Source organism: Paralichthys olivaceus, chromosome 20 (assembly GCF_024713975.1).
Source record: "Paralichthys olivaceus isolate ysfri-2021 chromosome 20, ASM2471397v2, whole genome shotgun sequence".
NCBI classification, from domain to species: Eukaryota; Metazoa; Chordata; class Actinopteri; order Pleuronectiformes; family Paralichthyidae; genus Paralichthys; species Paralichthys olivaceus.
In genome coordinates this window covers 1813471-1828400 of record NC_091112.1, presented here as the reverse complement: position 1 = coordinate 1828400, position 14930 = coordinate 1813471, and the positions used below count along the sequence as shown (strand labels likewise).

General features: G+C 38.5%; 2 protein-coding genes across 4 annotated transcripts; one reads left to right on the top strand and one right to left on the bottom strand.

The window, feature by feature from the left end:
- The first annotated feature begins 3399 nt into the window (after positions 1 to 3399).
- LOC109646610 (major histocompatibility complex class I-related gene protein-like) lies at positions 3400 to 10991 on the top strand. 3 transcript variants are annotated; one of them, XM_069516130.1, is made up of 8 exons: positions 3400 to 3640; positions 5537 to 5797; positions 6071 to 6349; positions 7048 to 7350; positions 7659 to 7766; positions 8118 to 8135; positions 8636 to 8717; positions 9077 to 10991. In XM_069516130.1, the coding sequence occupies exons 1-7, from the start codon at positions 3586 to 3588 to the stop codon at positions 8710 to 8712; spliced, it is 1101 nt and encodes a 366-aa protein (XP_069372231.1). In that variant the 5' UTR covers positions 3400 to 3585; the 3' UTR covers positions 8713 to 8717; positions 9077 to 10991. The 3 variants fall into 3 exon arrangements, with proteins under 3 accessions (XP_069372231.1, XP_069372232.1, XP_069372230.1); XM_069516131.1 differs by lacking the exon at positions 8118 to 8135; XM_069516129.1 differs by lacking the exon at positions 8118 to 8135 and having other exon boundaries at positions 7659 to 7790.
- Positions 10992 to 11771: 780 nt separating this feature from the next.
- Positions 11772 to 14656, bottom strand: psmb8a (proteasome 20S subunit beta 8A). Its single transcript, XM_069516137.1, has 6 exons — positions 14148 to 14656; positions 13705 to 13846; positions 13456 to 13567; positions 12934 to 13063; positions 12282 to 12486; positions 11772 to 12133 (listed from the first exon to the last, which is right to left on the bottom strand). The coding sequence occupies exons 1-6, from the start codon at positions 14295 to 14297 to the stop codon at positions 12045 to 12047; spliced, it is 828 nt and encodes a 275-aa protein (XP_069372238.1). The 5' UTR covers positions 14298 to 14656; the 3' UTR covers positions 11772 to 12044.
- Between the last annotated feature and the right edge of the window lie 274 nt (positions 14657 to 14930).

Genomic DNA, 14930 nt, shown 5'->3' with positions numbered 1-14930 from the left:
TATGTTGCAATCAATAAATATCCTACAAATACATTATCCTACTAATACATTATACTACAAGTACAATGTCGACATGTTATCCTACAAATACAGTAATCCTATTAATACATTATCTTAGAAACGTGTTGAACTACATATAAATAATCTTAAAAATACATTATCCTACAAATACAATATACAAGATGCGAAGTTTTCACAATATTCAGCCTAAAACAACTAGAACTTTACTTTTACTCTTGGTTCACAACCATAGACTGTATATAAAGATGGACGTAGTGTCCGTGACGTCACCCGTTGGTTTCTGAAGAGTGAAAATGAGGCTCGCAGTGGGCGTTTCACCCAGCGCCATTTTGCCGGGGCCTGACTCCTCCTAGTTCCTGGCTCCTTTGTGTTTTGTCATTTGATTGTAATTTTAATAAGTTCATATTAACAAGATGCATGTGTAAGTTGCATGTGATATAGGCTCGTATAATCACCATAACTATTACAACCTCATTTTTTAGCCTGTTATGGAATTCACAGTGAATTAGGCTCAGTGCAGATGTGTAATTATATAACACTTTAGATGTGATTATAATCTCCACACACCACTGTTGTAAACAGCGCTCATATTTATTATTTATCTATGTTTTAACACCCAGATAAATTGAGGGACTTGATGTGGACTGTTATCAACAGCACTGTGAGATTATCACCCTTGAATATTACAGATGTGGTAGAAAGACATTTTATATATTTGTGTTTATTTCTTTTAGTACATCAGTTTGGCTGAAATCTGTGGTGCTTCCACCTGCTGAACACAGAATAAACTGTAAGTACCCGTCTTGGCTGCTTAACACAGCTGATATTACGTGTGTCAAAAGTATTGTAATTATTGTATTGTACAGTATCTGTAAATAATCGTGTTTCTCCTATGTTCCTTAATATCTACAGATGTGACAATGATTTCAGCATAAAACATCCTTTATTGTGACTTTTTTCATTTCATGAAGCACTGCAACACCTGATGTCCTCAGAATCCACTGTGGCCGCAGCAACATGGTGGAGATCAGCAGCTTCAGGCTGGTCAACATGAGGACGACCTGCACAAGCTTCATCCCTCAACTAAAGATGACTTGTAACTGCTTAAAGTTAGTAGTCATTGCAAAGTGTCATGGATAATATTGAGTCAATTTCTTTATCCATTATGGTTGGTAAAATTAACACTGTTATCACAACAATGTTCATCTTTTACTTTCCGATTTGATAAACTTTAGATAAAAACAGTGTTTTTTTCTTTTTTGCCATAAGAGACAGAACGTTAGATATCTAACTTGATGATATTCACTAAACACACAGTCGCCTTCAGTTTAAAAGATTTATCACCATAAACTCTAACGCTCCTCTCTCCGCTGTCGGACGCTTCATGTCGGGTTAATAACTCCCGTCCCTCCCGTTAGCATCGCCGTTACTGCTGCTATCTTACCTGGAGGTTAGCGGAGCTAGGTAACAATGATACCTGCTCATCACTACTGACACGTAAATCAAAGACAGTACTTTACTCACCACAGACACTGCAGCACAGACGTCTTCCACTTCTCCGTCAGGACAATCAGCCGAACAACAGACGATGATATTCATCCGACATGTGAGTGAAAACTCCTCCACAGACTCCGCTCGTGCTCGGTGACGGGGATTAGCCTGTTAGCTCAGGTGAAGCCGAGCTAACAGGCTAACAGCCCGAGTGACGAGCTAACGGTGACGTCACGCGTCAATCAAGTGATAATTATTCACAATTTCAAATCTCTAAATTATCTAAACGTTGTCATGAAGGAAGAACCAGGCTGTAAACACGTTTAATTCTGCTCTAAAGTCTGGTGTTTTAACATGGACCATACTATAACTATAACTATAACTGTAACTATAACTATAACTATAACTGTAACTATAACTATAACTATAACTATAACTGTAACTATAACTGTAACTATAACTATAACTGTAACTATAACTATAACTATAACTGTAACTATAACTATAACTATAACTATAACTGTAACTATAACTGTAACTATAACTATAACTGTAACTGTAACTATAACTATAACTGTAACTATAACTATAACTGTAACTATAACTATAACTATAACTGTAACTATAACTATAACTATAACTGTAACTGTAACTATAACTGTAACTATAACTATAACTGTAACTGTAACTATAACTGTAACTATAACTATAACTGTAACTGTAACTATAACTATAACTATAACTATAACTGTAACTATAACTGTAACTATAACTATAACTGTAACTATAACTATAACTATAACTGTAACTATAACTATAACTGTAACTATAACTATAACTATAACTGTAACTGTAACTATAACTGTAACTATAACTATAACTATAACTGTAACTATAACTATAACTATAACTGTAACTATAACTATAACTATAACTATAACTGTAACTATAACTGTAACTATAACTATAACTGTAACTATAACTATAACTATAACTGTAACTATAACTATAACTGTAACTATAACTATAACTATAACTGTAACTGTAACTATAACTGTAACTATAACTATAACTGTAACTGTAACTATAACTATAACTGTAACTATAACTATAACTATAACTGTAACTATAACTATAACTGTAACTGTAACTATAACTGTAACTATAACTGTAACTATAACTGTAACTGTAACTGTAACTATAACTATAACTGTAACTATAACTGTAACTATAACTGTAACTATAACTATAACTGTAACTATAACTATAACTATAACTGTAACTATAACTGTAACTATAACTATAACTGTAACTATAACTGTAACTGTAACTATAACTATAACTATAACTATAACTGTAATTGTAACTATAACTGTAACTATAACTGTAACTATAACTGTAACTGTAACTATAACTATAACTGTAACTATAACTATAACTGTAACTGTAACTATAACTGTAACTATAACTATAACTGTAACTGTAACTGTAACTATAACTATAACTATAACTGTAATTGTAACTATAACTATAACTGTAACTATAACTGTAACTATAACTGTAACTGTAACTATAACTATAACTATAACTGTAACTGTAACTATAACTGTAACTGTAACTATAACTATAACTATAACTGTAACTATAACTGTAACTATAACTGTAACTGTAACTATAACTGTAACTATAACTATAACTGTAACTGTAACTTTAACTATAACTGTAACTGTAACTATAACTGTAACTGTAACTATAACTATAACTATAACTGTAACTATAACTGTAACTCCTGGAGCCAGCCTCAAGTGGACACCCCGTGAATTACAGCTCATTGCACTTCCGCATCGGCCTCAGCGCTCAGCCCAAGTTCACAACCTAGTTTGGTGAGTTTCACCTGGATTTAAGTGACGTAGAGGCTGATCCTGAATTCTCATTGGCTCAGATGATGTCCCCTCCTCTCTGTGTGTCCTCTCGTCTCGTTGTTTTTGTCTCTGGAGCCACAGTCCGTCTCTCTGTGGACAGAAGACCTCATCTACCTTCAGTCCAGCAAAGAGAAATGTAGCACCGCTCACAATGCACACTTTACTTTTCCTGCTTCTACTGGCAGGAACACACAGCGCGACGGCAAGTGAGTTCTAGTTTCTACTTGATTTGAAATGAAAGACAAATGCTCCGTGTATTTAAAAGACACTTCAATGATTTGAAGGTCTGTTGTAATGTTGGATGTTTGGTTCCTTCAGATTTTAGAAGTTGAATAAAGTTTCAAAGAGCTGATTTCAAAGTTCATGTTAGTAAATGTCATGGATCTCATGTAAGAAGGAAAGCTTCTGTTCTCTTTCTGAAAAGCTGAACTGAAAAGTGACTTTTCTTTTTCTTTCTTCTGATCCGGACCATTAGTTGATTTCGTCCTTTGATCAGAACCATTAAGATCGACACGGTCCGAGCTGGTTCTGGACAAAATGACGCAACGATTCTGCAAAAAGTCCAACAGACTCCGATAAATCAAGAAACAGTGAAACACGAAGCAACGTTTCAACTCAGCGAGAAAACCAAGAGTTTCTTGTCTGTTCTAAACATTATGAACTTGATTATTTCACTGAGTTCTTCATGACGTGTCTCGTGTTTCATGTTGGTTTATAACAAGTTGTGGAGAAATAACAGGTTCAGTCTGTTGATATGAATCAAGACTGTTATTGATGTAAATACATATATTTGAACATCTGTTTAATGGTTGATGATTCATTTCCCATCAAACACCTCAATTATTCATCTAAACTGGCTCAACTGACAAATAAGGCGACGACTCAGTTCTGGTTTTTATTGTGGTCAGTTGGTGGCGCTGTTTCCATAGATACAGAAAGTGCTGAGGACAAACAGCTTCCTGCTTTGTTGGTTCAATATTCAACCTCATTTAGGCATAAAGACCGTGAGTAACATGACTGACATGACACATTACTAATGAATGATCTGTTATCAATGTGACCTCCTACTCCAATACCATCAACACAAATTATTACTAACACACAACACAAATTCATCTAGAATGTAAATGATAGAAGTGAAAAGAAGCAGGGAGACAAAGACTCATGATGAGGCTGCCTCCATAATGAAGAAATGACAGATGTCTGTTCATACTTTCTAATGTGATCACATCTGCACTAAAGCCTGACTGCTTGATATGAGTCTGTCTCAGATATGAAGGTATCAGTGTTTGTGTTGGTCCATATGCACCAATTTTATTTGTGCACAATAAACAAAGAAGATGTGCATTTATCTTTACATTTTAAAACAGGGATAAAAACATACATGTTTATTTTCTTCATTCAAGTTCTGTTTGGTCATATTTGTGTTTTCTTTGTATTATTATTACAGTTCTAGTTATTTATCATGAATCTAATGGTTTAACATTTAAACATAAAGTCTCAGTTACATGTCTTTGTCATAAGTATTTGACATTAACATCTTTGGAATCAGTGCCAAAGACATTCTATACATTTAAAACACAGTCAAGCCCTTCCTGTAACAACGTCACACTTTGATTTGTTAGCTGGGTCCAGTATAAATATATATGTGTATATATGGAGGAATATATATATATATATATATTTATATATAGACTGAGAGAAACCACTAACAGCTCATATGTTGTGTTCAAAATGTTCATGATTTCACAATTTGAATTTTGAATATGATAATGAGGACTTTCAGAATAAATGTCTCATGTAGTAACTGGAAATTGAAGTAGTTTTCACTTCACATTAAATTCTCTGCAGTAGAAAATATTATTTTCTCATATTAAATCTTTGAGTCGTTAGATTGAATCCATGTTTAAGACGTAGAATTCAAAGTAAAGAGTGTCTGGACTCTGGAGCAGACGTTTTATCTCTCAATGTATTTTTGTGTTTGTTTACCACACAACAGAGATGCTGAAGTTGTGTTGAATGTGCTTCATGTGTTCTTAACTCTGAGTGCAGTGATTTATTAAACATTCTGAAAACTAAAGTCACTTTAACTTTTCTTGCAGGGACTCACTCTCTGCAGTATTTCTACACTGCGTCCTCTCAAGTCCCAAACTTTCCAGAGTTTGTGGGTGTTGGTTATGTTGATGAAGTTCAGATCATTCACTATGACAGCAACACAAAGAAAGCAGAACCCAAACAGGACTGGATGTTGAAGGCAACAGGTTCTCAGTACTGGGAGAGTAACACTCAGAACTTTTTGGGTTCACAGCAGAACTTCAAAGCCAACATTGAAATCTTAAAGGAACGCTTCAACCAGACTGAAGGTTTGTTTACGTTTCACTCTCTAATAATAACAACACACACACAAACACACAATCATACACACTCACACATAGACAAAAACACACACACACTCACAGACACACACAGACAGACAGATAAAAATACACACACACAAATACACACACACAGACACACACACAAACTCACAGACATACACACACACAGACAGACAAAAACACACACACACACACATGAGAGAGTGTGTGTGTGGTGAAGATGTGTAACAACAGCTCAGATCTCTGTCTCTCTCTCAGGTGTCCACATTGTCCAGTTCATGTCTGGTTGTGAATGGGACGATGAGACTGGAGAAGTTAAAGGTTATGAACAACATGGTTATGATGGAGAAGACTTCATATCATTGGACCTGGAGACAGAGACGTGGATCGCTCCAACACCACAGGCTGTTATCACCAAACTGAAGTGGGATAATAATAAATTTGGACTTGCAAATAAGAAGAACTACTTAACCCAGGTGTGTCCTTCCTGGCTGAAGAAGTACCTGGAGCATGGGAAGAGCTCTCTGCTGAGAACAGGTGAAATCACATAACCTCCATGAACATGATGTTCCTCTTTCATTTCTTACTCTCTCTCTCTCTCTCTCTCACTGCTCTTTTTATGCCTCTGCTCTGGCGACACCTAGTGGCCGTTATGTTCTGGGGTCGTCCGTCCCATCACTGTGAACACGATATCTCCAGAATGTCTTTAGAGAATTTCCTCAGATTTAGTACAAACATTCACTTTGACTCAAAGATGAACTGATTAGAGTTTGGAGCCTGAAGGTCAAAGGTCAAGGTCACAGTGACCTCATGTTACTGTGAATGTGTTAGACCGCCCCTGAATTGAGACACAGCCCGAGTGTCCTCCCTCCTCACCCCCCGACTGACCTGCGCTCACTTTGCACTTTAACAAAAAATACCAACATGAACCAGAAGTTATCAGGACCTGTTCAGTACATGAGGTTTACTTTGTGTTTGTATAAAGAAAATAAATATCCTGATATAAAACTGTCACCTTTCAATAAATACTGTGATATTACTCTGACGTCATATCGTCCACCCAGTGTCTTTGCATCACTTCAGCCTCTGTCTCGCTCACATCTCACAGTTCTTCACTTGTCTCGTATATGAACAGACATGACTGATGCTAAATCAATGGAATCAAACAGGAATGGTATTATTAGTATACAATACATTAGAATGACCCATGAACTGTCTTTCTTCTTTCTCCCCAGAGCTTCCCTCGATGTCTCTCCTCCAGAAGTCTCCCTCCTCTCCAGTCAGCTGCCACGCTACAGGTTTCTACCCCGACTCAGCCATGTTGTTCTGGAGGAAAGACGGAGAGGAGCTTCATGAGGACGTGTACGTCGGAGAGGTCCTCCCCAACCATGACGGGACCTTCCAGATGAGCGCTGACCTGCAGGTTTCATCAATCCCACCTGAAGACTGGAGGAGGTACGACTGTGTGTTCCAGATCTCTGGTGTGAAGGAGGACATCGTCAAAAGACTGGACAAAGACTCAGTGGAGTCCAACAGAGGTGAGACTTGAGTCAGTGATGACGGTGGGAAACACACGTTTCATTTCCACTAACAGTCCTGCAGGTCATGTATGCTGACGTGTAGCAGGAGAAGTTTTCTCTCTGTTGGTTTTGGGTCATTTTCTTTCTTCAGTTTTTATCAATAAATTTAGATCAGTGTTAAAAACAACAGCCGGACAAAGAAACAGGTTGATTGTGTGTGTTTGTTGTGTCTATTGTACAGGATTGTGGTTCAGGGAGATTGTTGTCGTCTAACCTGCTTCATCTGTTCAGGTTCTGATGCTTTGTTTTTTTATTCCACTCAACAGAGAAGCCCACTGACGTGACCACCACCACCATCATCATCGTTGCTGCAGTGGTCGCTCTCGCTGTCGTCCTCGCTGTCACTGGATTCATTGTGTACAGGAAGAGGAATGGTGAGAGACCAACACAGAAGCTTTGTCCAATATTTTTCTGGAGTTTTTATTTCAGACTCTTTTAACGAATGCTTCGTCCGGATCAAACCTCATGAAACAAACTTCAGTTCCTCACACACCAACATCTGTTTCAAGAGCTGCAGGGTTCACACAAAGTTTTCTAACTTCACTCTGCACCATAGACTGTTCATAAAAAGCTCCGCACACAACGTCCAGCACACAAACAATAAAAAGTGACAGTATATTGTGGATCGTTTGAGGAGGATCGCCACTAGAAAAAACAAAGACAAAATTCTGTTTGTTTTTTTAACTGTAATAACTGAAATTATTTGTATTTTCTTTTTATTTCAGCCAAATGTCTCCCATCTCGTAAGTAAAACTTCTATTTCTACTCTGTTTTCTTTTTATACTGATATGCTTTATGAGGACGTCACGTCACGTTGACACAGCAGCTGAAAGTACGAACATGTCCAGTTTTATAAAACACCCCCAACTCCTCTTTGCTCCACTTTTTATTGGTCCACACCGGCGCCAGTCAGGGAGGCGTTATGTTTTCAGGCTGTTCATCTGTTCGTCCCCATCTTGTGAACACGATATCTCAAGAATGCTTTGAGGGAATTTCTTCAAATTTGCCACAAATGTTCACTTAGGCCTTGTCCACACTACTGCCAATATTTCTTTCAATGGATTTGAGGCTCCCCACAGGAACCTGACCCAGTGCAGGACTCTAGAAAAGCCTCCGTAGATTAAATAGGCTTCATTTTGTGCTGAAGAGAGTTTTCAGGACTGTTCCCTGCAGTGTTGGTTGTTTGTAATAAAAGTGTCTGTTCAGAGGAGGATGGTCTCATGATGTGTTTCTGACCTCACAGCTGGAAATGATCCAAATGTCTTAAAGCCTCTGAACCCAGATAAAGTTTCTATTTCTTCAAGTGAGACGTCCTCCTGAACACAGTGAGTTGCTCCATATGTTCAACAAAACTTAAACTAAGTGCAAAGTAACACGTGTGTGATCATGTGTAAAACCTCTGTTTTAATTAGAACCAAAACAATCATTAGAGATTTTTAAGAGCAAGGCACAGATCAGAAACCTTCACGTTAACAGATTCAATGTTGAAATTAAAGCTCAAATATCAGCAGTGACAACAATTCAAATGTTGATAAAACCATTTTTTTTATTCCTGAGTAAAATTTGGTTTCACTGTTAAATGAGGGAATCGTGGAAATATTAGGTCTCAATACTGTAAATACATAAAATACGTGGCTTTGTGGAACTGAACATTTAATCTTTCATCTTCTTTTTTTCACTTTAGGTTTATGGACGTTTGCACTGGAACAAGAAGCAGTGTCACCACATTCTCCCCCTTACACTGGGAGTTCACTGATTATTCATCACTCACATCATAAACTGATCGTCAGGGTCAGACATTTATCAAAATACAAATAACGCAAATCAAAACTACTGACAAATATGAAATATAAATGGTGGCGTCGATTAAATTTGATCTTTTAGTTAAAAATCAAAAGAGTTTCAGTTTTATATTCCTGGTGTTGGGGCATCCTTGTAAAATCCTTCTAAATATTACAAATGTAAATATACATATATAGACGCCCACACATCCACATCTTAGGGTCTGGAAATATAACCTGTCTAATGATTCCAGAAATCTGTTTGTATGTGACTCACGTCTCTGGAGAACCGTTCATTTGATCTGCTTCACACTCGACATGTGTGTTGTTAAGGGCCCGAGGAAGTGCAGCGTTGAATCTGGTGTGATTTGGACAAGTGACACAATCAATGTTCATACAATTGAAAAACATGCTGCGTAAATGGAGACTGTGAATGAGCTGCAGATGTTGTACATGGTTTTCTCTGTGTGTTGTACACCTGCTGAGAATCAGTGACACACTTCAGTCCTCATAGTGTCTCTGCAGAATAGAAAGTGGATGGATAAAGTTCTTCATCTTCACTGTGGTGAATCGTCTTGATCATGTGACTCGTACACAAATCATTCTGTTAATGATTCAATGTCATTTACAGGAAATATACTTCTTCATGATTTATACCAGGTGACATCAGATTACACACAATAACAAGTTGTGTTCACACACGTACACACAACACGAGCGTCAGTACAAAATTAGTTTTCCAGTTGTGTAAATATTCTGCTTTTATTTTATTTCTTGAAGTGAATCATATAAAAATCAAGTTTTGATTCTATCTTGAATTGGCCTGAACAAGAAATGAATGAATCAAGAGTTGCTTGTGTTTTGTTTGTTTGGTTATATTCATGCTTTGTTGTGCTCTTAAACATTAGAAGTTCACTTGAGTTGAGATTATAAAAGGGTTGTGGGATGTTTTAAGCCTCTGATGTGAAAGGTTCTCTTCAGACTTCCTGTTAGTTTTTAGGGACAAGGGACTTTTCTGTTTTAGCCTCGTTAACATTTACACTGCAAAAATGAAAAGATTCGAAAAACGCAGAATCACTGAACTGATCTTTGGTCATTTTAAAAACTTCACATTTTCTCAGAGCTGCGAGTTCTAGTGTCACTGCTCACCAGGCTCCAGAGGATTGAAGCACTTTATTCCACATGTAGACGTGAAATGTTTCACCCTGAGCAGTGATGTTCTCCATCACAACATTTAAGTACATTTATATTGTCTTATCGACCACTCAGACACTTTACCGTTCACATTCAGTCACATTCACTCGTTCACAAAGTGTTTTTTCTGTCACACGTCAATCACACACATTGTCCACTGAGCTGTCAGGGGTAGTTTTCGTGTCTGTGGACGATCCGCTCTACCTCCTGAGCCACAGCCGCCAACATATGCAACTGCAGATCCAGAATCTCTGTCCTGTATTCAACCTGAACACTCAGCTTCATGACGTGAGGCCACGTTTCCCCTGATGAGACGTGAGAGGTGTCACAGCACAAACTTACTATTTTGTGTTTTGCCGTCATAAATTCAGCAACTTTACAAATTTAACAAAGTAAAGTTATTTGAAGAAAATACTTTTACTACGTTTAGAAATCCATTAAATTTTCTTTGTTCGTTATATTTTTAGAAATCGCAGTAACGTAATTCCAAGTTTTCATTTTTACAGTGTAGAAAGTGAACGTTGACGTGTTGGGTTTTTATAAATGAATGTTAAATGAAGCTGCTTTGCTGTTTCATTCCTTTTGTACTTGTGTTTTGAATAAAGTCCCTGATACTCTCTTGGATTTCTGTCTCTTTGTGATTCAATGTGTAGAAAAGTTGAACACGTCTGTGAAAGTTCAAATGTTCATTATTGTCCCAGAGAAAAAACAAATGTGGATTTGACCTGTAAGAGCAGCAAGGAAAAACCTATTTGGTCAAACCTGTGACTCTTTCCAGGAAAAAGACAAAGACATTTTACACATGATGAGAAAATGGTTGTGGTGGTTTTATTGTGAAGTCATTTGGTCTTTTCTCACGTTTGATTTGCTGCTGTCTTTAACAACCTCGTTATTTTAGGAGGATTATTGTTGTTTTGTAGTCAAGTGTAAAACCACTTTGTGATTGAGTGTTTTCATTGTCAGACATGAGCAGATCCACTGATCTCTCGCTCACACTCAGTTTTAAGGCTGCGTGGACTCAACTAGCTGTAATGTGCTGTGGGACACCCCAACAGAGACACACTCACCTGGACACGTCCATCACAGACAGTTCTTACAGATAAATAATAAATAATAATCAGAAAGGTCATGACTGTAAATGATCCTGTGGTCGTGAACCTCTGTCCCCTCACAGTCTGTGCTAATATCAAGTTGATTGTTTATGGGACATCATTTCCTTCAAGGGCAAAACCTGCAGGGCGGAGTTCTGCACGGCAACACATGACATCACAGCTGCTGTATTACTAACCAATGAACAAGTATAAACGTTTACATGAACCGATGTAACCGTGTCTTCCACTGAGAGACCAGTTATCTGTGTTACGATGAAGACGTCTCAGAGAAGAAACAACCAGGAGCCTTTCATGTCTTTGATGTTGAAATATTTATTGAAGCTTGGCCAAGGAGAAAATCAGAATTCATCCACACAACATCTGTACATGATGCTCTGTCATATTCATGTCCAGGAGCCACATTACATGATTAGAACAATAATGAAACAAAGGTCTGACCCAGTTTAAATTCACTGGTCTGTTATCTGTGCATTGACATTTCATTTATTCATAATCATCGAGATCCTCTCGACCACAAACTCCCACAAAACAGTTGTTGAGGTTGATCTGTGTTTCTGGGTCAAGTTCAGAACATTCCCTTCCTGTAGTGATGGATCAGCTCTGACACGTCGTCTTTACACACCTTGATCCATCCGTCCTCTCGCATGTGGTACACTGCACACACACACACACACACACACACACACACACACACACACACACACACACACACACACACACACACACAGAGGTTAACCCTGTCTTTAATAATGGCTGACAGTTGAGCGGTGACAGGAAATGTTGTTTAGGAGGATTCACTCACTGTTCACGACTCCACCAGAGTAGGCGTCCCTGTGCGTAGCGTGAGTGATGCCTCGACGACCCAGCTCATACGCCTCCTCTACCGTCATGTCTTCCCTGTAACCGCTGTCCACCACGCCATAGGCGTACGTGTTCCCGCAGCCGGTAGAGAACATGCTGGCTGACAGACGCGTCCCATTATCATCCACATAGTACAAACCAGGGCCCTGGAGAACAGCAGTCATGTCTTCATTGATCACATGTTTAGACTTACCCTGCAGGTCAGTGCGTGGTTCACAACCATGAGCAGATGGATATCAAGGGAATATTTACCTTCACAAAGGAGGTTATGTTTTCACCCCCGTCAGTTGTTTGATTGTGTGTTTGTTGGTCAGTGGGATAACCAGATAAAGACTCAACACATTTCCACAAAACTACGAGGGAGGTTGAGAAATGGGCCTCGGAAAAAACTCATTCAGTTTTGGAGCAAACCTGGAATTTTCTTTTCACTTTCTCTGACAGGGCGAGATCGGGCGTTGTGATTTGAATTAGAAATAAAACCAAGAGGGCGGTCAAAGGCTCCGCTTTATTTAAAGTGCCGAAAAACACCATTGTCTTTTTGATATTCTGATGATTGTGAGACACAACTTTGCACAAACCCGTCCACAGCTCACCTCTTTGTCCCATCCACAGATCATGCTCCCCATGGAGAGGCCCATGCCTCTGTAACCCAGCATCATGTTGGACAGCAGCTTGGAGGCAGCAGCCACAGAGATTCTGTGGTTGTTCCTTAGCCTGTACAGTCTGGATGAAGGAATAATAAAAGAAAGAACCAATAAGTTATTTACAAAATCAATTGATAAATCAGCCTCTTTTACACTCTCCTTAAAAACCTGTGGAACTCACAACAATGAAACAATATGAAAGAACTTTAAAAAGTGAAGTTACAAGGCTGTGGATATAATTATTTTAAGAGTGGATGAACTACACATCCCATAAACCCTTGCAAACCCACAAGCTGCAGTTCATGACTTTGTGTCAGGTGAGTTTATTGTGATTCTGTCATCTCGTCTGATTTCTTGGGGCAAGCTGACACAGGAATTTCCTTTGGGATTCATAAAACCTCATCTCATCGTATCTTATGTTATATATTAATACAGAGAATATATGTTTTCAAAGCTGTTGTCATGACGGACCTGCATTCTTTAGCCAGGAGTCTCTCCCAGTACTGACAGTCTGCAGCGCTGCCCGACATGGTGCCCAGCAGGTAGGGGTTGATCTCTATGACCTTGTTGACATCGTTGGAAGCTGCGATGCAGTGACACATTTTGGAAAAGGGAGACAATTAGAGTGAATCAAGATGACAGCACCACAGTTCAACTTTACATTTACCAGTAAAGTTTTGACCAATTCGAGCTTTCATGCTTCTTCAGATGTGTATTTACATAAGTATCGTCCAGCTGAGGCTCTGGAGTCCACAGCCACGATGACTCCATGTTTGAACTTGAAGGCCAAGGTGGTCGTACCGTGGTCCAGGTCAATACACACACCTGCGTCCCGGTTACAGGACCTGAGAAACACTGAGGGCTGGAACAGAACCAAAGAAAGGCGCATGAGCAATGGCGCAGTGTGTGTGTGTGTGTGTGTGTGTGTGAGTGTGTGTGTGTGTGTGTGTGTGTGTGTCAGAGAATATACATTTCATAACCTGATATTTTGCTCAGAACATCATCATGAAGACAAACGCACGATTCGAAACAGATACAGTGAAAACAAGTGACGCGTAAAATGATCCGCTCCGCGTCTGGAGCGTGTGACGCGTCAGGCTTGAGGCCGGTTTACCGGACAGGACTCAGTTCGATAACTTCATTACAAACATCCTGGTACTCACGTCTACACCCAGAGGTAAAGCAAACTCTGGAGTTTTGGTCCCGAAGCTGTAGTGGTTGGTTCGGTCCACGAGACGCGTCTGTCCCGCTGGAAGAATCTGTCCGCGGAGTTCAGAGTAACGATTAAAACCACTCACGTCCAGAAGAGCCATTGTGTATTTGATGGAAAAAATATGTTGTAATTATTTCTAGAGTGAAGATGCATCAAACGTCCTAAATAACGAAGCTGCCTGACACCGCGTCAAGACTCATTTCCTTGTGCGTAACAATGAATCCGAAAGTGAAAGTTTTTAGAATTTCTGTAGCGTCGTCTCATAAAAATAAAGAACCTGTGTTCAACCATCAATAACTCATCAAATCGTTTCTGTTTGTTTAATCCAATAGTTTGTTTGTTTCATCCAATAGTTAATCGATAAGAATAAAAAATATTCTTAGGACAAAAACCATCCAAAGCACAAACCAATAGGAAAGCGTGGTATTTTCTCATCATCGGTCTCTAAGCAGAAATGCAGCACTGAGGTTGTGGGGAGTGAGCTGACTTATTTATTAGTACATAACAATGTGCATCAATTTACCATCAGGACATGTTAAAATACAGAGTTATTAGAGGCTATTGAGCATGTACATATACACACACATATATATATGTATATATATGGTAATACTTTATATTAGGGAACACACACAGTGAACATATCAAAGCACTTGATTGTAATTCATGTACAACAACTAATTAGAAATATTTATATATATTGTAACCTAATTAAACATTTTAACATATTTCA